The 26,365-nt window shown below is 38.9% G+C and overlaps 1 protein-coding gene and 1 long non-coding RNA gene across 6 annotated transcripts in view; one reads left to right on the plus strand and one right to left on the minus strand.

Moving 5' to 3' along the window:
- The window catches only part of TBCK (TBC1 domain containing kinase), a 223,947-nt gene extending 209,678 nt beyond the window's left edge, over window positions 1-14,269 (plus strand). For all 5 annotated transcript variants that reach the window (XM_021101698.2, XM_084973265.1, XM_021101700.2 and 2 more), the window contains one exon: window positions 11,536-14,269. In XM_021101698.2, the coding sequence (XP_020957357.1) occupies window positions 11,536-11,646 (111 nt within the window). In that variant the 3' untranslated portion in view covers window positions 11,647-14,269. The remainder of the gene's footprint in view (window positions 1-11,535) is intronic.
- LOC146401016 (uncharacterized) lies at window positions 1,941-24,651 on the minus strand. Its single transcript, XR_014813260.1, has 5 exons — window positions 24,439-24,651; window positions 18,455-18,685; window positions 17,977-18,070; window positions 17,169-17,286; window positions 1,941-5,328 (listed from the first exon to the last, which is right to left on the minus strand). It is a non-coding gene; the product is annotated as an uncharacterized LOC146401016 (long non-coding RNA).
- Window positions 24,652-26,365: the final 1,714 nt, after the last annotated feature.

The raw sequence follows: 26,365 nt of genomic DNA on the forward strand, positions 1-26,365 counted from the left end.
TCTGTTTCATTCAGCGGCAGATTCTTCCCAGATTCTACCTTGAGTTCACCTTCTGTCTCAAGCTTTCAATTTCCCACTCTGTAAATAGTTTCCAAGCCCCCAATGTCATGTCAAAGCTCATGTGACTGTTAGGAAAAAGACAACAGAGGGGTCTGTCTCAGACTGATAGACAAAGCTCCACAACTTTCAGAGGAAGATTCCAGAAATGTCCTCACTGCTTTTACTATGTGATTCAAGGCATCTAATAACATCTGCTTACCTTCTCTTACCTTATGTGGGACACTAAAAGATAATCTTCTCCTTAACCTTTAATTTAAATATAAATAAATATATGTATTTATATAAAGAATAGGCACTTATAAGTCTAATCATTCATCATTCTCAAAATTTGAAGAAACTTTAGACTTCATATTATCAAAATGAAACTTTGAATAAGAGCTTTTAGGTATAACAGTTGTCCTTACTGACTATAGATAAACATTTATTCCTTAGACGGGATCCACAGATCTTGACTCATCTTGCTGAAGGGCAGTAACCCTAGGAGGGAAAATATCTATACAACAATTACTGGGGTCTCAGGCTTTTCTAAGGTTCTGCCATCATATTACCATGTAAGCAGCAGAGTACCGGGTAAAATGGAAAGGGAAAGACTGAAAGCACAAGAACCACTTAGGAACTAATCCCAGAGTAACTGGGGTCTAAAATGAAGGAGGAGCAGAGGAATGGAAAAGAGGGAATGGATACAAGGTAAATCACAGAACTAACACACCTTCCTGCCCAATTGAATATGCAGCCAGAGGAGGTTTTTTTTAAAAAAAAGCCGAAGATCACCTTAAAGTTTTCAGGTTTGGTTTTGGGGAAGGTTGCTGATACCTTTAAGGAAAAGAAAAATAAAGTAGATTTGGAGGGAATGTAATGAATTTTGGACATACTCAGTTTGAAGTGCTAATGTGACAGCAGTATAAAAAACGTCAGTCAACCATTTAGAAGTTCAACTCGCATTCAAAGGAGAGTTGGATGGGCGTTTATAGAATCCTTCTACTCATGAGATAAACATTTAGTATTCTACAGTACAGAAAAAGGATGTAGGATTTTTTCTTTAACTAAACGTAAAAACTTATAAATGTATTATTTCAGAAAAGGAAACAAATCCTGGTACTAGTCTAAATAAGACATTATTGAAAGATAAAAGTTATTTTTATTTCAAGAAATTGTAAAAATCCAACTCTCTCCATTAGAAAGTAGATTATAAAGAAGAAAAATTTGCTTTAGTGCAAGTGATTTTAGAGATCAACAAAGAAAACAAGAAATCAGAGGAAAATGGAAGAGGAAGGAAAGGAAAACACCAACTGGACCTGCGAGGAGAAAAAAGTCTGTTACTGAGATAGAATCAAAGCAAATAACAGAGCAAAAGCTACAGCGACTTATGTATATGTTGCGATATCATATACTTTGAGATATCATATACAAGACTTTGGGAAATATTTATTTTTCTTTCCATTTCTATTCAAAATATGGTGCTTTAAAACTTTTAAATTCTCTGCTTTTCCTTTATTCCTCAAGAGATTTTGTTAGAATTGTACATAAGACAGTAAAATACAACAGACAAAGAAGAGAAATTTTTTTTTTTTTTTTTTGTCTTTTTGCCTTTTCGAGGGCCGCTCCTGTGGCATATGGAGGTTCCCAGGTTAGGGGTCGAATCGGAGCTGTAGCCACCAGCCTACGCCAGAGCCACCAGCAACACAGGATCCGAGCTGTGTCTGCGACCTACACCACAGCTTATAGCAACGCCGGATCCTTAACCCACTGAGCGAGGCCAGGGACCGAACCCGCAACCTCATGGTTCCTAGTCGGATTCGGTAACCACTGCACTGCAACGGGAACTCCAAAGAAGAGAAATTTATAATTGCACCTGAAAATATTAACTTATCATAAGGCTCTTTTTTTTTTTCCTATTTTTTTTTAGGGCTGCACCTGTGGCATATGGAGGTTCCCAGGCTAGGGGTTGAATTGGAGATACAGCTGCCAGCCTATGCCACAGCCACAGCAACAAGGGATCCAAGCTGCGTCTGCAACCTACACCACAGCTCATGGCATTGCTGGGTCCTTAACCAACTGAGCAGAGCCAGGGATCGAACCTCATGGTTACTAGTCGGATTCATTTCCACTGCATCACAATGGCACTCCCAACTTATCATAAGGCTCTTGAATGGCCCATGTACCACTAAAAATTACGAAATTCATTAAGGCAGTAGGGACCAAGAAGTAAGCCTGGAGGTCAAGAGTAGAGAGTGGAACTTTCATAGCATCCTCTTCATGTTCTTTCATCTACTTCAGTTTCTTAACTGTGGAAATAGACTGAGGACATTGTCTCTCATCTGACTGCTCTATGGGCTTCTGTGTTAAAATTATCACACAATAGCTGATTATTTCTATACTTATAAATTTCATCATTACCTTTTTATATAAATGTTTGCATATTTATAACTTTTGAAGACATTTTAAGTCATCTTACCTCTGTCAACATATACAAGATTTGAGTGAATAACCATTAGTAAAGGATAAAACAAAATAGCACTCAACTCTTACTAGAACCAGTTGGATAATTTCCTTTCTATTTGCCCTAAAATCCTTTCTGTCTCCACCACTGGTAGCAAGGCAGTTTAACCAGTGCCTGGAATGGTGCCTGGTACACAGTAGATATTCAAAAAAAAAATTGTTGAATAAATGAACCTGTTATTCAGCAGATAATAGGGCAAATGCTATGTACTAGGCATTGTTCTGGGCATTAGAAAAACAATAATAGGTAAAACAAAGTCCCTGCTTTAATGGAGCTTACAGTATATTGGGAGAGACAGTCAGTAAACAAACATACATGTATCAAGTGGTTATAAATGCTGAAATGAAAAGTAAGGCAGGATGAAGGAATAGAGTGCCGATGGTTTTTCTTTATAAGGTGATCTAGGAAACCCTTATGAGTGAGATGCAAAGTCACTAGAACATAGGGAAACAAAAGGTTTTTATATAATCTGACTTTCATTTAAAGAAAATCATTCTGGTTGCCATGTTAAGAAAAAAAAAGCTGTAGAGGATGAGGATAGAAGCAGTTTCACAAGTTATTGCAGTAGTCTAAGAGGTAATGGTAGCTTGAACTAAAAGATGAGATTAGAGGGGTTGAAGATGGGGGTGAAGGAAGGGTTTGCAGATTTGTAAATTGTGTAGGACATTGTAGGCTTTGGTAAGGACTTTAGATTTTATTCTGAATAGAACATGAAGCCATTAAAGTGCTTTGGAAATAGAGATTATATATCTAAATTACGTTTTTAGAGGCTCGCTCATGTGTGGTTAGTGGACCATTGGAACAAGTATGCAAGCAGGAGAGACCAGTTAGGATAATATGTAGAAGAATCTACATAAAAAATAATGGTTGCTTAGGCTCGCATGGCAATGGCATAGGTGGTGGGAAATGATCAGGTTCTGAGTATGTTTTGAAAGTTAGAAACTACATAATACGTGAGTAGAGAAGAAAAAAGAAACAAGTATATATCCAAGTTTACTGCTTAGGAAATTGGAAGAGTGGAATTGCACCATCCTGAGATGGAGAAGACTTTAAGAAGGGTTTGGAGGTAGAGATAAGGTAGGAATCAGTTATTCTCCTTTGAATCTGTTAAATTTGAGAAGCTTATTAGACATCTAGGTGCAGATATTGAGGAAACAAATTTATGAGTTTAGAATTCAGGGAAGAGGCAAAAGACATAAATGTGACATCATCAACGTATAGATAAGACTTAAAGCCATAAAACTAAATGAAATCACTTAGGGGATGAAAGTAGATAGACAGAAGACAGCCATGGGGAAGTCATGAAGATGAGGAAAATCCACCAAAGGAGACCAGAAAACTCAACTGGTGAGATGGGAGAACTCGGAGAAATTGGTATACTGAAGGCTAAGGGAAGAGAGTTTTGAAAAGAGGAGGAAATAATCAAATGTCTCAGATGATAATGATAATGATGGGTCAGGTTCAAATAGAATCCTAAAACTAGATTTGACAATGTGACAAAGTGAATATTATTACTGACCTTTATAAGAGTATTTGGAGGGAGCAATGGAAATAAAAGTCTGATTGGAGTGTACACAAGAGAAAATGGGCTTCCTACAAAGAAATGAAAAGAGGTAGAATAAACCTGTAACTTAAGGGGAACTTAAAAGACATCCATCCATCAGTCACAATGTGTGGACCTTGTTTGTATCTTGATACAAATGAACAGACTGCAGATACAGATAAGTAGATGGTGGATGGATGGATAGGTGGATGAGTGGGTGACATTTATGAAGTAGTTAGAAATTTGGGAGTTCCCATTGTGACACAGCAGAAATGAATCCGACTGGAAACCATGAGGTTGCAGTTTCGATCCCTGGCCTTACTCAGTGGGTGAAGGATCCAGCATTGCTGTGGCTGTGATGTAGGCTGTAGCTCTGATTAGACCTCTAGGCTGGGAACCTCCGTATGCCGTGGTTGCGGCCCTAAAAAGTAAAAAAGAAAAAGAGATTTGGACACTTAACTAAATATTTTATTATATTAAAGGATTATTATTAATATATTCTAGGTGTGATAATAGTTCTTTGGTTATATTTTTGGAGTCATTTCAGAGCTACATACTTATATGCTAAATGATGTGTGGGATTTATATCAAAACAGTAAATGTGGTTGAGAGGAGTGAGTGGAAGCAATAAATGAAATAAATTGGCTATGAGTTATAACTGTGGAAGCTGAGTAGTGGATACCTAGGGGTTCATACCATTCTTGCCTATTTTCATATTTTTTGGACATTTTTCTTAATAAAAAAGTAAACAATGGGAAGAGATGAAATGGAGACAGAAATTATAGGCAACAGAAAATTAAAACAAGAAAACATTGAATTATCCACTACACTTATTTATATGTCCCTTTATATAACACAACCTCTAAAAAACGTTTTTAAGATAAAATCTTTACACTATCACATTTCCTAATCCCCAAAGTCCCAAGAATAGACAACTAAGATACACCCTAGCATGGATTCTGAATATTCCAGACACTGTTAGAATAGTTATCTCTAAAATAAACATGGACCAGAAAGCTTAGACCATGTAATGGCTATTTTTGTAAACTCTCCCATTCTTTTTTCTTACCGCATAATTAACTACATTCCAGTATATAATATGCTAGAGTAATAACCTGGCTTACCTGTCCTGCTTCTTACTTGTCACAAGTGCCTCTGGTAGGGTGTAAGACGATTACTGACCTTGTATTCATTTCTTGGTTTTGCCCCACTGCTGATTTTACCTCTGTGAGTGAAATAAGAAGTACAGTAGCCATTGCCTAATTGTTGTTAGATGTTAATACTATGAAAATTGGTTTCATACTTTATAATTTTTTCAGTGTTAATGAGATATAATTGACACAGAAGGATTGTGTATATTAAAAGTGTACAACTTGATGTTTTGCTATATGTATACATTATGAAATGATCACCAAAATCAAGCTGATTTACATATCCATCACTTCACAGTTACTATTTTCTTTCTTCTTTTTTTCTTAGCAAATTTCAAGTATCCAATACAGCATTATTACACTTGCTATACAGAGTAACTGTAGTCACCATACTGTGCATTAAATCTCCAGAACTTATTCATGTTGCATAACTGAAACTTTGTTCCTTTTGACTAACACCAGCCCGTCTCCTCCCACTGACCCTTCACCCCTGGCAATCACCCTCTACCTCTGCATCTATGGGTTTGACCATTTTTGATTCCACATGTGGATGAAATGATACAGTATTTATCTTTATGTGTCTGACTTATTTCACTGAGCATAATGCCCTCCATGTTCACCCATGTTGTCATAAATATCAGGATTTCCTCTTTTTTTTTTTTTTTAACTTTTCATTTTACTGCCACTTCTGTGGCATATGGAAGTTTCCTCGCCAGGGGTCAAACTGTAGCTGCAACTGCAGCCTCTACCACACCCACAGCAACACCGGATCCAAGCCACATCTGTGACCCACAACAAAGCTTACAGCAATGCCAGATCCTTAACCCACTGAGTGAGGCCAGGGATCAAATCTGCATCCTCACAGAGACAGCATCAAGTCCTTAACCTGCTGAGCCACAACAGGAACTCCAGGATCTCCTTTTTTAAGGATGAATAATAATCCATTGTATATACACAACACATTTTCTTGATTCATTGTCAATGGATACTTAGGGTGTTTCCAAATCTTGGCTATTGTGAATAATGCTGCAAAAAACATGGGAGTGCAGATACCTCTTCAAGATCCAGATTTCATTTCCTTTGAATGTATGCCCAGAAGTGGGATTGCTGGATCATTTGATAGTTCTATTTTTAAATTTTTGAGGAACCACCATACTGATTTCCATAATGGCTACAACAATTTATATTCCTACGAGCAGTGTGTAAGGATTTTCTCATGCAGTTTATTTATGAAAATAAACTTCTATAGTACTCTAAGAAAATGATTATCAGTGTGTTAATTATAAAATATCTGAGTGTAGAAAACTAGCAGAAGGTAGAATACTCTTCTCAGTTATGGGAGAAACATAATAATGATTCGAAGAAAAAATGACATTTTAAAATCATACTTGACACTATAATCGAAGGAAGAGATCACTGGAAACTTAATTAAATCATTTCTACCTATTTCCTACTAATCTCTGTCACAATTCTTATATTTCTGATTGAGATCACTGAATTGGGCAATTAAAATGATCAAGACATTTATTAATGACCCTAGAAATCTCTTAAATAATCAGTACTAGACAGTGCTTAAGTTGTATTTGACCCAGGACCACCCTGTATTCTAGATGGAGAAATCACACCATATTCTAATTCTCATCTCAAATATGCTTATCTGAGTTGTCCAGCCAACTCTTAGAAATAGGTATATGATTTGCATAAAGTATCAGCCTATCCCCCACCACACATACCAGAAATATTAAATGCGTACCATAGTTTCAGTGTTCCAGAGAGTCAAGAGGACACATAAGATATACAGCATCAGCCTCATATCCATAAAACCAAGAAAATGAAATTACTACAGCTGCTCATTATGAGAAATTGCCAATTCCCTTATTCAGTTTCATACTCAGCCAAAAGTGATATTTCGCTTTTGAACTGTTACCCCAAATTTACCATTATTTGGGGGGAAAGGCATGAAGAAATAAAATGGAAGAGAAAGACTTCTCAGTTGGAGCTTCGTCAGTAAGTCAGTCATTTATGCCCATTGTCCAGTCCTCAATATGAACTTAAAACTCACAAGGCTGAATTTTCACATCTGGAAATTTAACTGTCCTACAAGGTACTTCTTGCAGACTCTTGCAGCAGCTCAGTTTTCTTAGCATCCTGCTACTACTATAGGATCTACCTAAAACTGTCCTGGGACACTCAGTGAGAAACAATATGATCCTGTTCTGTGCCCCCTCTCAAGTCTTACCTAGTCTCGGCTTTAATTTCTTGGCCTTAGTTAACCTGCACTACGCTGTGGCAGATCAAAAAAAAAAAAAAAACACCTTTCCTCCACTCATTCTCCTGCTTCAGTAAAACTCGACTTCCTCTAGACAAACATACCAGCCTCTTAGTCCAAGTTAAGATGCAAGATAAAAAGAGAAAAAAGATGGAGTGGCACCCAAAAGAGCCTGCCACTTTCAGACAGTTCTGATTTGAGGTGTGCCTACCTAAGCTCTGGAAACAAATACCACCACCAGGTCCCACTAACCAGGAGAATGACAAAAATGCAAAAGCTTTGCCCCCTCCACATGAGAGGACTTGCCACAAGAAATGCAGCTGCCCCTGCACTCTGTGATTCCCAAAATTCTATCCCAGTAAATACCATATTCTGCCAGCTCCGTGTAGGATGTTGCCCACTGGATCTCCACTGGTTGTGCAGTTTCAGGAACCCCATTGTCTCCACACAAGACTCGGTCTCACAAATTCCAGCCCTACAACATGCTGCATAGTGACTTGCTCTCTACACAGGGCTATACTTATAAAAATTGCAGTTTAGGGTCCCAAACAAACCTGACCAGCAAATGAGTCTCCATATCTAATAAAATGATTCTCAACCTGTCTACACAATAGAATCACCTAGGATTCTAGGTGAAAAAAAAAAAAAATTGATGCTGAAGCTTCATCCAAAAAAACTTGACCTATTTCTGGTCTGGAGTGAGGCTGGATATCGCCGCTAACTAAAAGCACCTGGATGATTCTGGCGGCTTCATGACACGGGTCCAATATTTTATCCCACCACTTACACCAAGGATATCACTCAGTCTAGGCTTGTGATTTCTCTTTCAAGTCAGCTACAAAAAGCTACAGCTGCAGTCTCCACCAGGCCCTTCATCACCCAAGTCCAATGCCCTGACGGTTACCCACTAAAGTTGGCAATGCCAGATGGAGAGTGAAAGATCGCTGAAACTCTGAACCCTGCCTGTGTGGTTCTCCTCTGTTCCACCAACTAGCTTCTCCATGAGCAGTGTGGCTTTTTGCACACAGTGGCTTCATAGCCCTTTCTTTCCTCCCTAACCTGTCAAAGCCACAGCCTCAGCGAGCACTCCCTGATCAGTCTAACAACTGTGGCCATCACATCTGGCTTCTCATTAATCATGAAAAAGGAATGGAGAGGGAGCAGCAGCTCCTCAGCCCTGTTAAATTCAGGAGTATGTTGAATTTCTGCTTTGGTAATAGCCACACTGCTTGATATACCTTGTTGTGATCTCCTGTACAGAACTGTAAGCACTGTGAAAACTGGAACAGTGCCATAATCTTAACCTGAAAACTCAACATTTGCTCTTTTTCCTTACTGAAGCACAGGCTTGCTTCTTTTCAAGGCGCCTAAAATTTGCCTTCTCCTTGCACTCCATTTCTGCTTTTCTTCTTAGACCTCCCACATCATAGCAGCCTGATTGTTCTGAAAGTGCTCTGTTTCGCCTGCTTTGCCTTTACTGTTTTCTAGCTCAGTAATTGTTATGTCCCTCCTGACAATCACAGTGGGAGCTCTTTCCAGCTCTACAGCATAGTTTGAGAGATTAGTTAAATGTACAGTAAGTCCTTTCTTACTCATTTTTCCACTTCTACAGTGTTTTAAAAGTAGTAAATGCCAAGACTGCTTATCCGCAAGCCCTTTTGAGTAATGATATGTTTATCTTAGAATTCTGACCTAAATGGTAAGTGTACTGCTGCATGTAGGAGAATGAAGGAAGATGTTTCAGTAATCACATGGTACCAAGGACTGTGCTGCCTGCACATGACTCTAGGCAGATGAATCTGATGCCTCTGTTCTTAAGGACTGAGGTTTGAAGAGAAAAAAAAGTGGGAAAAACAGGATGAAGACCAGCTCACGTTGGCACGCTAGCTCACTTGATACCTTTTGAAATACAGGTGTGCTATTTCTCTTCAACATTAATTATCATTAAGGGTGCCCTCAGGTGGCTCTAAAAGAGTTTGGGCTCAGCAATATGAATAGCCGTTTGACTCTCTCTTAGGGCACTTCAGAGGATGGTGGAGAAGATAACTGGTGTTCGCAGTATTGAGATCTATTTCTGTGAGTTGTTTTGAAGATTGCTAAGATCCAAGTCCAGCAACATCTATTTCACTTGTTTTACTGATGCCTTTATCCTTTTGGCCTAAGATAGTATTTTTCAAAATACTGTTCACGGGGAGTTCCCGTCGAGGCTCAGCGGTAATGAACCCGACTAGTATCCATGAGGATGTGGGTTCAATCCCTAGGCTTGTTCGGTGGGTTAAGGATCCAGTGTTGCTGTGAGCTATGGTGTAGGTCACAGACACGGCTTGGATCTGGCATTACTGTGGCTGTAGCATAGGTCGGCAGCTGCGGCTCCCATTTGACCCCTAGCCTCGGAACTTCCATATGCTGCAGATGTGACCCTAAAAAGACCAAAAAAAAATTGTCCACAGACTTCCTGCTTTTGTTTCATCTAGTGATTTTTGTTTAAAAATAAAAACAAAAAAACACATTCCTGAGCCCCAGATTAACAAAGCAAAATCTCTGAATGAAGCCTTGAAGTTATCCTGACCAAACCATCAACTGAGTCTTTTGAACCATAAAGTCTAGACTGCTGGCTTCAGACTTCACCAGTATTAAGCCTCAAACACTCCCAAAAAGCACTGGCACTGTGAGCAGGTATTTGTTATTTTTCTTGAAGAATCTGAGATCAGATTATGATAAAGTAATTGAAAAGAACCCAAGGACACAACACCCAAGGAAGAGGAATAGAATACCACCTACAGAGAGAGAGTGGCCAGAGAGCCAAAGAAAACCTTCTGCACTTCATTTTTGCCCTAGGTTGTTCTTCCTTTATCATAGTTTAGTTCAAACCAGCATGCATATATTGAGCCCCTACCATGTGCCAGGCACTGGGGATAAAAAGAAACAGAACAATCTCTCTGGCCTAGGGGAGTTTATGGTTTACAAGATGAAGCAGACTCTTAAATAGGAAATTTAAATAAATGTAGTAAGCCAAAGATAGAGATTTGCATGAGAAATTTGGGGGGAGAGGGGCTGAGAAGAGGGCCCCTAGTGGAAACTTAGCTCCTAGACAAGAGTAGGAAAATAAGTAGAAATTAGGCAGATGTGGGGTTGGGGGAGTGGGGTGGGGTGAGTGATTTGCAGAGAAACTAAAAGGGAGGCAAGGAGCTAGTGGGGAATAGAACATGTTGCCAACAGAGGGTGCACAGCCAAAGGCTCTGAATCCTAAAGTGATCCCATCTATCGGGAATTGATTACGGTCCAGGACCGCTTCATCATAAAGGACGAGGAGTGGAAAAAGATAGTCAGTGAACATGAATAGGCGTACAGGGGCCAAGTCAGGGACATATGTGTATGCCTTGATAATTTCTCACAGCTCTGCTTTACTAGGCATCCAGAAGAATTCTTGGAGCATTCCTTCCAGAAGTTTATTCCTTCCAAGTTTATGGTCTCAAACTGCTAATTGCATTTGCTCCCAAAACCAGTTTATGGGCCTTCCCTGGGACATTGTGCATGTAATTGCATTAACTAATACACTGACAACAGTATTTTTAAAAATGTTCAAAATGTAGATTTGAGAATGTTTTGACTATCATTGGAAGGATACATGAAAAATAAGAATATTAATGCTCTCTAGAGAGGGAAACTGAGAGCTGAGGTAGGAGGAATTTACATTTCACTGTATACCCTTTTATATTGTTTGAATTATTTACTGTATCTATTTATTGCCTATTTGAACAAGTTTAAAAGAGAACTAAAGAGGGAGTTCCCTGGTGGTTCAGTGGAGTAATAAAAAAGAACTAAAGATACCACATTTATCCCAGAGTATAAATATATTGTGATTTAATTAAAAAACAAATTAATGATTTGGTGATACAATAATAACAAGAGTAATGTCATTAGTTTTGTCTTTCACAACTTGAGGAAAAAAATGAGATTAGAGAAATAGCAATTGTGTGTATCCTTTTAAAATTTGTCCTTCTTTCTTCAGTTTGCAGCTCATCTTGTGAAGATGAAATATCCAAGAATCTGTATTCTAGATGGTGGTATTAATAAGATCAAGCCAACAGGCCTCCTCACTGTCCCATCTCCTCAGATATGAAGGACAAGAGTATGGCTGACAAAAGGACAAAGTGGCATCACCCCGGCAGCACAGCTCTTCACAGCCTTGCCACTCTAAGACAAAACTAGACTTCCAGGTTATTGCATTTCCATAAAGTTTTGTCATGAGACATTTTTTTTTTAAATCTCATGATCCAAATGTTCAGCTATCCAGGCAACAAACTTGACAGTACATGTATTGCTGAAAGAATTTTCTTAACAGTGAAATCCGATCATGTATTTTCACCACACCAACACAAAGCCAGAAGAATTCAGCTGACGAGGTAGATTTAGCATTATCAAGAAATCTCAGTTGCACTGAAAAAGCTGTTTTCCATTGCACTGAACAGAGAGTCTCAACAAAGGTATTCCTTACAAATATATACTGAATGCGGGCTGAGATCATCCTTCCATGATAATGAAAAGTGAAAAGCTATTCACAATACATTCCTTCTGAGTAAATGCCACATTGACAACTCCTTTTTGACTCAGACATGTGTGTGTGTGTGTGTGTTTGTGTGTGCGCGCGCGCGCACGCGTGTGTGTTTAAAGGGAGAAGAATTTAGCTCATTGGAGAAAGTAATAATAGTTTACCTCCAGAAAAATGAAAGAAACCATTCATATTATAAGTTATGTATTCATTTCCTATAGCCAAGAAACCCAGAATAAGAGTGACTTCAACTAGATGTTTATGTCTTTCTCACATAAATGTCTGCAAGGTCACTACGGGGCTAGTATGTTGGTTTCATAATGATTGAGAACTCAGGTGTCTTTTCTTATTCCTTTACCATCCTCAACACCTGGTTTCTAGCTCATGGAGCAAGATGACCACTCTCCTCCCACCATTACATCTCCAATTTAGAAGGAAGGGGATAAAGGAGGAGAGGGGGAAGAAGAGAAAAGGAGAAAAGAGTGAGGAAGGAAGGAGAAAAGAAGGAGAGAAGGGAGGGCATGCTCCTTCTCTTTAAGGGCACAAACCTTAAGGTGCACATATTGCTTCTGCTACATACCATTGGCCAGAACTTAGACATGTGGCCACAACTAGCTCTCAGGGAAACCTGGAGTACAGTTTTGGCCACGCAACCATCTACCCAGTAAAAACTGTTCTTACTGTGTGGGAAGAGGGGAACACACTGAAGGACAGCTGGCAGCCTCTGTCACATTCTGCTAAACATTAAGTATTGGAGTTCCCTGGTGGCCTAGTGGTTAAGGACTGGGTGTTGTCACTGCTGTGGATTGAGTTACTACTGTGGCTCAAGTTTGACCCCTGGCCCAGGAACTCCTGCATGCCTCAGGCACAGCCAAAAATAATAATAATAATTTTAAAAAATTTTAAGTAAGTGTTTCATTGAATCTAAGGTACATTACATTTTTAGGTGCCATGAAGAAAAAAATGCAGTGAAATAAACTGTGACATACTGTCAATTATATGACTAATTTCCACTTCAGAAATGTGAAAAATATGCATTTTAGAATTATTAAGATACAATATATCTTTTTGACTATCTTCAGTTTTGTTTTAACTAAAACATATTCTTTTATCTTTAACTTATATTCCTTTTCAGTGTTAGGGCTGCCTGTGTAGAACATTTCAATGACAGCCTCAATTTAACTTTCTGGACTCTGGTTTTATTATTGCTGGTTGTGAGGGGGGGGCATCTTTTTATTGAGATATAATTTACATACCATAAAATTCACCCCTTTAAAATGTGCAATTCATGTTTTTTAGTAGATTCACAAAATTGTGCAATCATTCCTAACTTCCAAACATTTTCAAAGCCCAAAAAAGAAATCCTGTACCAATTATCAGTATTACCCATTGATTCTTCCCAAGATCTTTAATTTCTGAATACAGAGTGACATAAATATCCAGCTTCATTCTTGCATGTGGATATCAAGTTGTCCCAGTGGCCATGTTATTTTGTTTGTTTTGTTCAATGAAATTACATTGAGTCAATTACCAAATACATTTTGGATACCTACTGTGTATAAGACACTGACATACTCAATGGTCATATTATTCTGTGATTTTTATGTAATATACAAAGAAAAATGTGAAAATTAATGAGAAAAGAAAATTTGCCATAATTTCTCTAGCATCATTTTTGGGCTATTATCTACCCAGGTTAGGAAAATAAGTACTCCCATCCTTCCCTTCAGTCTTTGATGACTTATTTGACCCCATAATCATAGTGCAGCACTGATGGTCACTTGGAAGGAATGGTTCTGAGTCTTAATTTTTGCCTTACTGAGAAAGCAGAGAAAGCTGGGGTGGCAGGGTGGTGGCTAAGATTTGAACTGGATGGGGAGGAAGGTAGCGAGAGAGGTTAAAGACCTGAGTGTTATGAGGAGAGCTGGTGAGAAGACAGTGGTAGGCAGCCTCCGTCACAATTTTGCATTTGGTCCTTCTTAAAACTTGATACTTTTAGGCTTTTTTTGAAAAAAAAAAGATTTTTAAGCATTTAAATTATTAATAATATTTACTCTTCTCAATAGTAAAACAAGAAAGAGCATACAATCACTGCCATGTTTATGATGTAGGGCGTGTTCTTTGATGACAGGTGGTTTCAGTAATGTTGACCTCAACAACTACTCATTGAATTAAACCTATGATTTGTATATAACCCATGATTTGTAGAGGTCCTTTTGTAATGTATTATTGACTCCTGCACTGTCGTTATTAGCACTGTTTTGTTTCACTAGCAATCTCTTCCTTCTTCCTTGAATTCCCTTATTACCTCCACCAGCCCCATACACACACACACACACACACACACACACACACACACACACACACGCATGCATTTGTAAATGCTTCATAATCCAGCACTAGTAGCATATCCTCCAGTCTCCTCTGACTTCCCTGTATTCGCTGAGGCTATATTAAGAACCTCAAATCTATCAAAGCATTCCATTCATACTTCTAACAATAGACTTACTACACCATTTTGCAATCATCCGTTCACATGTGGAACCTTGTTTAAAATATGAGCTCCTTTAAAGTCAGAGGCCGTAATTTAAACCTCTTGTTATCTTTGGCAACACAGTACACTGGAGATGCATGATAAATGTAAAATTACATTGAATACTTAGCTTACGAATTTTAGAATCTATATGAATAGAAAAAATTGAAACAACCAGGTAATTTTTTTCAAGTGTCAAACTTATCTGGTACTTGATGATATATAAACAAATTGAGGAGTTCCCATTGTGGCTCAGTTAAGAACCCAATATCGTGTCCATGAGGATGTGGGTTCCATCCCTGGCCTTGCTTAGTGGATTAAGGATTTGGCATTGCCACAAGTACAGTGTAGGTCACAGATGCAGCTCAGATCTGGTGTTGCTGTGGTGTAGCCCCCAATTCAACCTCTAGCCCTGGAACTTCCATATGCCACAGGTGCAGCCCTTAAAAAGAAAAAAAAAAAGAAGAAAAGAAATATATAGATCGAAATATCAGTTCACTGAGTGAAGAAAGGATCTCTAATAGGCTTCTACCCAACTCTAAAATTCTGTAATCCTAGAAACTGGAACAGATAACTTCTAACAACAGAATAAGCTAAGCTAGTTTATTCCCTTTCCAAAACATAGAAATGTTAAATTTGGAGAGAATATTAAAAATATCTAAAAATTAACATAGTTTGAAAGAAATAAACAGAAATTCCTTGATAGCAGCTATGAAGAGGAACTGAAACACTGTTAGTTCTGTGGGATATCAGCAATCAACACAGGCTCTAGAAACTGTGGTTTTAACATGTGCGTAGGGATAGAAGCCTTTGGTTTGCTGGTAGGGCGTTGGTATTAAGACTACTTTACCAAGTGACAATTTCAAAGAAGTCTTCACTCATGAGATTACTAGAAATAACTTCATACCAAATCAGGGAAGCTGTAGGAGAGATGTTCATGGCCTTGTGTTTTGAGTGAAGAAAGATAGATCTCCTGTGCTAGACAGATGGAGGACAGCCTTCAATGGAAAGGCTAGAGGAAATCTCCAAATTAGAACAGACTGTAGGGCATGTGCTCATCTGACTATTTACAAATGAGAACAATGAATTATATCAAACTTTTGGAAAGCATAGTTGATGCCAGGTACTTACTTCTTCAACTCCTCTGTTTCCTCCTCCAAATAGTTGTCAAAAAATACTGCTTTAGAGATTAATATCAAAAGTGTGGTACAGCCTTTCAAAAGGGTCTAAGGCAATAGTCTCATCTGGTGAAATCTACTATTTGTGGAGAAGACTGCTGCCTTGCCTGCCATAGCATTGTGGATGTTTTAATCTATCAGTCGTAAATAATTACCTCATTGGTATACCTGCTGGCTCTTCATATGCCTGTTGTTAACCAAATAATGTATTTTTCTTCATAAGTAAGCCAAAAGTGGAAGCAAAACAGTAATATTATGATAGATTTTTCTATTGAAGTGCTCAGTTCATGTGTACTATTTCTAATAATATTAGATAAAACTGGACAGTTTTATCTCACACCAGTTCTATGTCATTTAATGTTAGAAATAGTTCACATTATTAAGAAGCTATTTTAAAACAGCTATTTTTTTTTGAAAAGTTGCATGTATTTATATCTTTTCTGGGTAATTTTCTTGTTAATGTCTTATGATAGATGCTTGTCACATGAAGACTAAACTTGGATCTTTGGCATATTCCATATTCTATAGATAGATTGTGATATTTGTAGCTCGTACTAGTGACTTTCAGGCCTAATGTCTCCACTTGGATTAACATTCTTTGATATCCTTTCTCATCTCTTTCAGAGACTCACTTTAGTTTGCATTGTCTTTAGCATTTCAATAATACCGTTCTGTTCTACTGCTCATGGTGACCAATAAACAGTGTATGGATGGGTACCAAGGCACAGTATTGGCAACATTCTTTGATATTATATGTTACTCCTCCAGGTGGTGAAGATATAAACAATGTCCTGTCTTGGCTTAAAACTGATCTTGATGCAATAGCAAATTCATGTAAAGCATTAGATCAGATTATAAATATTGCTTCCTGCCATTCTAAAAGATTCAACTTTTGGAACTATTATTGCCTTTATATTTATCTATGACTTTTCAAAAAACATTACATGGCTTATCATTCTTTTAAAAAACTGTTATAGTGGGGTCACTCATCAAAAGTATTAAAAACTGAGACAGTGAGACAATCCTTGGAGTTCCTGTTGTGGCCCAACAGTTACAAATCCAGCGAGTACCCATGAGGATCCAAATTGGATCCCTAGCCTCGTTCAGTCAGTGGGTTAAGGATCTGGTGGTGCCATGAGCTGTGATGTAGGCCAACAGCCACAGCTCAGATTTAACCTCCTAGCCTGGGAACTTCCATATGCCGCAGGTACATCCCCAAAAAGCAAAAATAAAAATAAATAAAAACTGAGACAATCCATGCATTAATTTTATCATTAAACCTAGGAACTTTTTTTGTTTATCATTATTAATTTTTTCTCAACTATATTAGCATACTTTTCAATCCATTAGGGTAGAATAATTTAGTATTTTAGGGCTTATACCGTGCTGGAACTGGCTCCTGGTGGCTTGGAACAGCTGAATGTGCCCATTTCTTCCCAATTCCACAGTCAATGATCTCACACTGGCAGCTTAAAATTGGCCACAGCAGGAGTATTTACACTGTAGAAATAGACAAACATTATAAATCACAGCTTTTTTCTATTTTTTTCTTTTTGAAAATCAGTCAATAATATTTGCCATAGAACTACTGATTTTTACCATCCAGTGGTTGTTATATTTTCTATGGATGATAAATAATGAAGGTAAAAGGAATTTCAAGATCATCCAATTCAAACATGATTGTCCAAACAATAAGAACAGTGAAATGATTTTGCAAAAATCACAGAGCTAGTAAAAGACAAATCCACAATTACAATTATGCTTTCCTAATCCTTAACACATTTTTCTGTCGACCGCATACAGGTAGAGAAGGTAAAAGACACCTCTTTCAACACATTACACATTTACTACAAATGTAGGTCAGGCCATTTGTTATATGATGCATAGGCTATAAAAATGAAGCACAGAAAAATGTTGATTTAACTCCCTGTTGACTCTATGATGTAGAAGTGCCACTTAAGATCAGCTCCTAGCAGATGCCACTCTCATCACCCTTCCTGTATTCTACCCATTCAAAAGTAAAGATTTCCAAAAAAGAATGCAGTTTAGTATCCAGTCTAAGGGGAGAACCACTGTTCTCAGGAAATCTTGCTCTATATTGTTTCCTCTTCACCTCCAAGACAGCATTACCCACTAAACACATCTCTGGTAGAGAATCACGTTGTCTTTGTTCACAGTCGAGTCCTTTACCTTTTGCCTTCTGTGTCTTAGCCAGGGACCAGGGTCAAAAGATTGGAATCCTGTACCAGCCTCCCAGTCATGTATGGAAAGCCAAGGAGGGGAACTAACAAGGGAGAGAGGGGATTAGTTAGCTTGTTTCTCAGTCTATTAATCATAAAAGAAGAAATAGAGGTCATTTAGATCATTTGCTAACTTAAAAAATATATTTTTATGCCCTGAGATAAACAATCCTGATAATTTATTACTTGTCAGATATGATATCTTTTCTAAAATTTTCTTTAAGGTCATTAATAACCCTATGTACTATGCATGCATCGCCAGGACTCCATATAGGGTCATTAAGGACCTGAAAGGCGCATGAGGAATATGACTACTGAATGGAGGCCAAATGATACAGGCGGTAATTTGCATACTGATGTGCAACCTAGAAAGAGGATCTTTTTTTTGTTAATGGGTAATGAAGATTAAAATTAACCTCTGTACTCACATTATCATGAGTTATGTATGGCAGTACAAGATGGTAGGATAAAACATCAAATGCCATGCTCAGTGTGATCATTTTAACTCCTTATTCTGAGCCTGATTCCTGTTCATCCTGTTTAAAAAGGAGATTCTGGTCCCAGAAGTGTTGTCCACCCGGTCCTCCACCTGCTCCAGTGTGACTGTGCTCTGCAGAGGTCTTCCTCAGATTTGCCTTGGCACAAAGGCCTACCCTGAGCTGGAGACAGGCAGAATTCATTTAAATGATTTATTCATTTACCTCCTATGCAGGAAAAAAAAAATCACCACAAAATATTGATACAGAGCTAGGAGTTTAGTTGGAGTTATGTACTTTCCTGAATTAATCTGATAGAGGCTGATCATGGTTAAAAAGGTTTTTTTAACCTTACTTTGGAGCTACTATAACCCATGACTATATAATCCCCCTGAACTGTGGTTTGTCTATATTTAGTTTGTAACAAGATTTTTTTTTCATATCAACATGGCTTGTTGGTATCAGGCAATCATCTTGATTTATGCCACCATTTGATACCTAAAAAGAGACATAAGATGAGTGTTTTCCTGATAAGAAGGTAATTTTTTTAAAATAGCCCTCCCACTTTTTATGTTAAATTAACTGATATAAATCCTAGAGGGATTAAGTCTAACAGCATCCCAGGTATTAGAGAAGGGCTAGTTCAGACTTCGGAAATAAATATACCTATAGACATTTGTCTGGCTGCTGGTTAACTAATACTTTACAAAACTTATTGAACATGAAATGTGCTAACTTGGCATTTAAGTACATATCCCAAAATATGTTTACTAGTAAATCACATATTTTTAAAAGTTTGTGTGTGTAAGTGAATGAATTAAAGGAGTAATTTTAATAAGTAATTTACATCTTAACCCACTCATTTCAATATAAATTCTGAAAATGTCATTTTAACATGAATCTTATGCAGGAGTATAACACCTATTTAAAATTTCACTGGTGGTTTATATAACTTACGTAAAGCAAGATGTTACATACTCATTCAAAAACCATCCCACAAGATGACAATAGCTCAAGCAGCTCTATATTAAGTACCTTATAAATAATTAATGTATGACATTCTGAAATGAATTTAAAACTGCCCCTTTTGAGTAAGTGAAGTAATATAAAAATTCATATTGAAGTTCATTATTGTCAGCTAAACTAATTCTATTAAATCAAAAATAAATAAATTAATGAGGAAATTAATTCTTGCCATTATTTAGCCCTTTTAATTAGCTTGTCCTGCCTAGGACATTAATTGAGCCTTTTTAAAATGCACTAGCTATGTATTGTAAAGCTTGATTGAAATTTTTTGAGCGTATTATTGGGTATTTACTTTATCACTTGCCACCTAGAACAAAGCAATGATTTTTAGGAACTGAACAAAATGCCCAGTTAAATATCTGATACAAATTCATTGTGTAAAAATAGCCAAAGGGTTCCAGTGGCAACTTCAGAGTCTGTCATTTCCAAAACAGACCATCTACCTGGCAAATCTCAGCTTCAGGTGATGTTTTTGTTGCTCCATGAGAGCACATGAGTGATCCAGCTATCTCAAGGGCATGTGAAACCTTAACTCCTCCATGACGCCTTGCCCCTCAAATGGCATGTGTGTTTTTGTTTACCCAGGTCTTGGAAGGCTGGAATGAGGAAGAACTATGAGCTGGGTTTCAGGTTGGCTAACAGCTGTTTGGTGTTCATAGTGGAGAGAGGGGTTGAACTTTCTCAAGGATCTTTCATTTCACAACCCTTAGTACCCTTAAGCCCCTCAGAATCATGATAAATCTCATGTCTTATAGCACTATTTAGGAAGCTCAACCTCCACCCACCCTGGCTGTCCTCAGAGTGGGACCTCCCGATCTCCATTGGCAGAATTTAACCTCCAGACACCTTGAGAATAAGATCCCAGAGCCAGTGCATGAAGAGTAAATTGTCAAAAGACCATCCTGAGAAAAACAATACATGTTTCAGAAAGAGAAGAGAGAGAGTTTTTCCTCTCCCTTTAAGAACACAAATTAGAGGGCGCCTATGGAAAGAGGAGACCAGGCGTCAGAAAACCTGGACTCTTCTGGCCTCTCCACTGATGCTCTCAGAGTGCCCCTGTGCAATTCACTGAGACTCTCTATGGCTCTAGTTCCTCATGTGTAAAACAGAGAAATAGCACTGATCCAGCCAGGCTCCCAGGCCTACACTGAAGCTCATGAAAAAGCATTTTGTAAAAGGAAAATTATTCAAATGTAATGTGTTTACAAGTTTTATGAAAGTCCTAACTGATCTGTAAAACTATCCGGCCAAAGATTTTGTCTGCCACGTTGTTTTCAAAAAAGAAATTTTGACACAAAAAATAATTACTCTGACAATCCATGTATATGGTCCTAATATACCATATACACAAAAGAAGACTTTATGAGCAGTGGTAAGATTGTACACCACACACTAGCTACTATTTGCTTAAAAGCAACCATTTCTGCTAAATTGATTAAGTTTTATCCAAGATCCTTTCAGATTTCTCTTTGTTTTCTACTCTACCCTTCCCCTCACCCAGTTTTACCAACTTAAAATACCCTCTTTTAAGAGTAATCTAAATTCTCTCCTGATAAAATCTGGCAGTTTCAGCTTTGCCAATAGCCATCTACTCCTAGATGGCAAGAGATTAACTTTATTTCAAATCCACTCTTTCCTTCAGTTTTATCTCCCTCTTCCCTTGCAGCTCTCTCTTGGACTTCAAAGCAGCTTTGTGGTTTGCCTTGCAGAAAATCAATGGTTGGGAGATGAAAAGCAGCTCTTGTTTATCTCCGCCTGCTGAAGGTCATTCTACTCAGTAGCATCTGTGTGAGACCCATAGCCATTTTGCCTTGCAGAGGAAAGAGGTAAATTGAATACACACCCCAAAACCATTATAAGAAGAGAGTGGTGCCCATTTAAAATGGATAGGATCACATCTAAACAGAATATATTAACAAGAACAGATAAAATATTGGAATACTGGTGCTTGGAGTATAAGTTTAGACTTATTGAATATGACCCTGATTTTTTGATTTTTTTTTTTCCTTTGGCCACACTCAGGGCATGTAAGTTCCCAGGCCAGGGATCCAACCTGAGCCACTGTAGTGATCATGCCAGATACTTAACTCACTGCACCACCAGGGAACTCCTGACCCTGTTCTGTTTGTTTGTTTGACTGTTTTAAGCTATGTCTGGACTTAGTGATAGGGTATAAACTACAGAGCTTATCACATTCTCTAATAGGCACCTGAAAAGTTATTTGAATTTTGTGGGCTTTAAGGATTATGCCTAAGAAAATTAATAAATGAGTGTGGGTGTCTATTTCCATATAGAGAAGTAAAAGCGTTGTTTTCCTAGTGCAGATATGGCCAAAGTTGTTGGCCTTCCTTACCTAGGTTGTATATCAATCCCTTTGCAAATAGTGGTGACACACTTTAGCCCAGCCCTATCACATGCTTTGCTTAGCAGTCTATGTTCTTTATATTCCAAGGCTATTTCTTAAACTAGTATTGGAAAAGAAACCTAAGAAGCACATACATTTCCCAATGCCCTCAAATCTTTTTCTTTTTTTGCTTTCTAGGGCAGCTACAGCTGCCAGCATACATCACAGCCACGGCAACGCGGGATCTGAGCCGCGTCTGCAACCTACACCACAGCTCATAGCACCACCGGATCCTTAACCCACTGAGTGAGGCCAGAGATCAAACCTGAAACTTCATGGTTCCTGGGGTCCCTTAGCATATGGCTGTACTCTGATAATAACACCTTGTTATATCTCTGTGATGTAGCTAGGGGTTATGTCAGGTAGGAAAGTTTTAGTAGTCTTGTGGTATTAAAGCCAGAAAGACCTAAAAAATTCTGCCAGTCATCCTCCTCTCTCTCAAGCTCCCAAATGAAATGTATGTACCAGGAATAACACCATGTACAAAACCAAGTACCAATCTATAGCTGGGCCAGTGACCACCACTCCCTAATGCAGAGCTTTTATAAAGCTGAGTTAAAGACCATAGCTTAGACTCAGTGAAGTATCATTTGTGCTTCAAGGGAAGGCAGAATCCAAATCTTGGAATCTTATTTTCTAGTTTGTGTATGGAAACTAAAACAAAAGACTAATAAGTTTAAGTATTCATATAAAGAGATAAGAACAATAACAAAGAAAAAAAGATGGCCAGGTAACTAAAGAGGACTTACTTCAACTTATAATTTGTACTATTGCAATGGAAGTAAGGGAAGAGTGAATTTTTTCCTTTTTTTTTTTTTTCCTTTTTTCTTTTTACGGCCATACCTGTGGTATATGAAAGTTCCCAGGCTAGGGGTCAAATCGGAGGTGCATCTGCCAGCCACAGCCATAGCAATGCTGGATCCAAGCCGCATCTGCAACCTACACTGCAGCGCATGGCAATACAGGGTTCTTAACCCACTGAATGAGACCAGGGATCAAACCCACATCCTCATGGATGCTAATCGGGTTTATAACTTGCTGAGCCACAATGGAACTCCTGAGAAGAATAGCTTGCTGCGTTAGGATTCTCCAGAGGAACGGGGGGAGAATATATGATTTATTGCAAGAAATGGCTCACACAATTGTGGAGGCCAGCAAGTCCCAAGATTTGCAGGGTAAGTTGGCAAGCTAGAGAGCCACCGGTATAATTCCAACCCAAAGGCCATAAGTTTGAGACCCAGAATAAGTCAGTTCAAGTCCAAAGACAGGAAAAGACCAATGCCCAGTTCTGAAGACCATCAAACAGGAAAAATTCTCTCTTACTTGAGAGAGGGTCAGCCTTTTTGTACTATTCAGGCCTTCAAGTGGTTGAACCACAATTCCCACATTAGGGAGGGCAATCTGCTTTGCTAAGCCTGACAATTTAAATGTTAATCTCACCCAAAAACACCCTTGCAGACACACCTACCGTAGTGTTTCACCAAATACCTGGGTACCCTGTGGCTCGGTGAAGTTGACACATAAAATTAACCATTACACCTGCTCATCAGTAAGTGTCATCCCCAAAAATGGAGGCAGACCAGTCAGATTAGCATTCCGTCCTTTTGTGGGGAGGAGCAGGGCAGAGGAACAGACAGCACGTGATTATGGTTCCTCTTCCTTACATCTATGTATGACTCTTTCCTCTTTCTAGATTTCTTTGAGGGCAAAATGAGTAGCATTTTCATTTTGCTATTTCCATAGAAACCAGTACATCAGCAGCACATAAGTGGGCTTCCAGGATGTTTATGGAAGGAATGAAGAGAATCACTGTTCACAACCTAAAAGCCGCAGTCGACAATGAATAAGTTACCAGTTATGTGCCTGCATCCTGGGATATGCAGCGGGTGATATTAAAGAGGTAGATGTGGTCCCTGTTAGAAGGGTTGGCACATACAAAGGAATTTTATAAGGGAGCAACGACCAAAAAAAAGTGAGCAATGACATAACTTGTGGCACACACTACACTTACCCTCAGCAAAGCTGGGCCAGGTACTTCCCTGTGAGCCGGACTATCCCTAACGAGATCACTTTTCAAGGTGGGAGCTTTTGCCCTTTGGACTTAGACGCTTCGCCACTCACTGAATGTGTGACCTTAGGCAAGTCGTTCTGCCTCCTTTAGTTTCCGTTGCTCTATCTGTTAAACAGGATCGATCAATGCCTGTTTTGTGGGCTTGGTGTAAAGAGTAAGGATGAAAATGATTATAAGGCATATAGGACCTAGCACATAGAGCACATAAAAATAGAAGTAGTTATTTTTATGCTTGTTATCATTAACCTACAAGAGGAGTGCTTTTTACCTTATCATTAGTTTACCCTTAAAAGCACAATGTCATGATGTCTCCATACTTGAAGTCTTTTTCCACTGGTTATTAACTAACCAAGACAGAAAAAGTATTAAGGCTTGCAGTGAGCATGATGAGGGCCAGAGAAGAAGGAAATAGGGCCCTTTCTTTGAGAAACTTACCCTAAGCTGAGGGCCATCCAGAGGGTGTGAGTGTTAAACAGCCATTAGCCGGGTGCTGTGGAATTCGGTGCAGTTCCTGCTGATCTTTGGGGAAACAGCACCTGTTGGCTAGAGTTATTTGGCAGGTGCCCTGAAAGCCATCGGGGATTTGCCTGCTGGAAGACAGACATGGCACTGGCCAGCTGCTGCTGCTCTGCACTGTCCCTTTACAGAAAATCTACCCAGAGACTGTGAGGAGCTGTGCAGTTCTGCCTTGATAAGCTTTTCCATTGGCCAGTTGCCAGCATGTTCTCTTGCCTTCATTCTTAACATGCATCCATTTCCTAAAAGCACCGTGAGTTAATTCTGCTGCAGGTGGTGATAGCACGCCTTCCCGGGCACCTCAGCGGAGGAATTTTATCTTGATGCATGGATTAGCACATGATTCTCATGCCTCTGAGCACATAAGTGCCATGATAAATCTTTCCTCTGCTGCCTAATTATTGATATTTAGTAGTAAGTTAGTATTTTGACTATCTGAGGATTCATGTGTTCAGGTAAGAGGGAAGAAATTTTAATTCATGACATTGTTGCTCCCTTTCTATTTCTGTTCTAGAAGCAGTCTAATTGCTTTATCTAAACACACACACACAACACACATTAATCACTTGGAACAAATTTTTTATTGGGACTTCTAAGTTCAAAAAACTACCTTAAATATGTCTCTTATTACAAACACACATACTAAATAAATTGGAGGTAAAATTTAGCAAGTTAATTGCTTATTTTGATTATTTTTCTATACTCTCTCTTTAAGGACAAACAGTGGCAGATCATACAGGAATTTCTTCCCTGAGAATACCTTGCTGTGTTTAAATGCATTTGTACTGGCTGGAAGAGGAACGACCGTGACAGTGCTCTAATGCAGCTCTAATGCTCTGATGCACTACTCTAATGCAGCATGCAGAAAGGCATGAGCCATTGCAGCGGTATGTGCATGAGAGTCATTAGATGAGAAACTGACTTTTCCTTTGCTGGCTGTGTGACCTGGGACTTTTAATTTGGCCTTGCTGAGCTTCAGTTTCTGTGTCTGTAAAGCAGGTTTAATGGCCACGTGTGTTTCACAGGGCTAAAGTGAAGGTAAATATGATAATGTATGTAAATGCTTATCAAAGTGCCTGGCACAAAGAAAAGACTCAATGCACAGGGTATTAATGTAAGATACCACATACCCATGCTGGGGTATGCTTTTCCTAAATCCTCATGCCACTGAAATGTAAGCAATGTTGAACTTGAGCAAGCAGGATGCATTTCTTGGCTCATAGAGGTAGCTTCCTTTATGCATGGTGGCTACTGGCACAGGAGGGGCTAGAAATACAAAGAAAAGGGAGTAGCTGCCAACAATGCCTAGGAGTTTTACTCTGATGGGTTGAAGAGGAGGGCAGTGCCAGCAGAGGAAAAAGAATGTCCAGTGCTAGGAGATGAGGAGAGCAGTGGGGAAGGTGCGAGGGGGGCAAACTGTCTGCCCTCAGTACTACACGATGTCTTGTCCTTCGTGTAAAGACACAGATGGTGGCCCTCAGCACTGTGTGCACAGGGAACCCCAGAGTTCTGGATTTCTGAACTGGGGTGTGGGTGGGGGGCAGGTGAGGCACAGGCTCAATTTGTGCACATCCCTCTGGGAGAGGGTCTTGGGGTGGGGAGAGGGACTAAAGCATGGAGCAGGACCCAGAGCAGAGGCCATTGATGAATTCTGAATGGCAGCATGATCTATCAGTTGTACATGTTAAAGTCACTCTCTCATATAGCAGCGCAGAGGGCTGATGGGAGAAAAGACCTGGGGGAAGAGAGTCTAGTGAGGCTTCTGTTCATGTTGAGGTGGGGTGGGCAGGGATGGGCAGCTGTCGGTCTGAACAGGAGGAGTAATGGGCATGGAAATGGAAGAATA

The sequence above is a fragment of the Sus scrofa genome, chromosome 8 (assembly GCF_054392235.1).
Source record: "Sus scrofa isolate SSC_HxYL_T2T_F1_AM1 chromosome 8, Sscrofa_HxYL_maternal_Yorkshire_Landrace_v2.0, whole genome shotgun sequence".
Lineage (NCBI taxonomy): Eukaryota > Metazoa > Chordata > Mammalia > Artiodactyla > Suidae > Sus > Sus scrofa.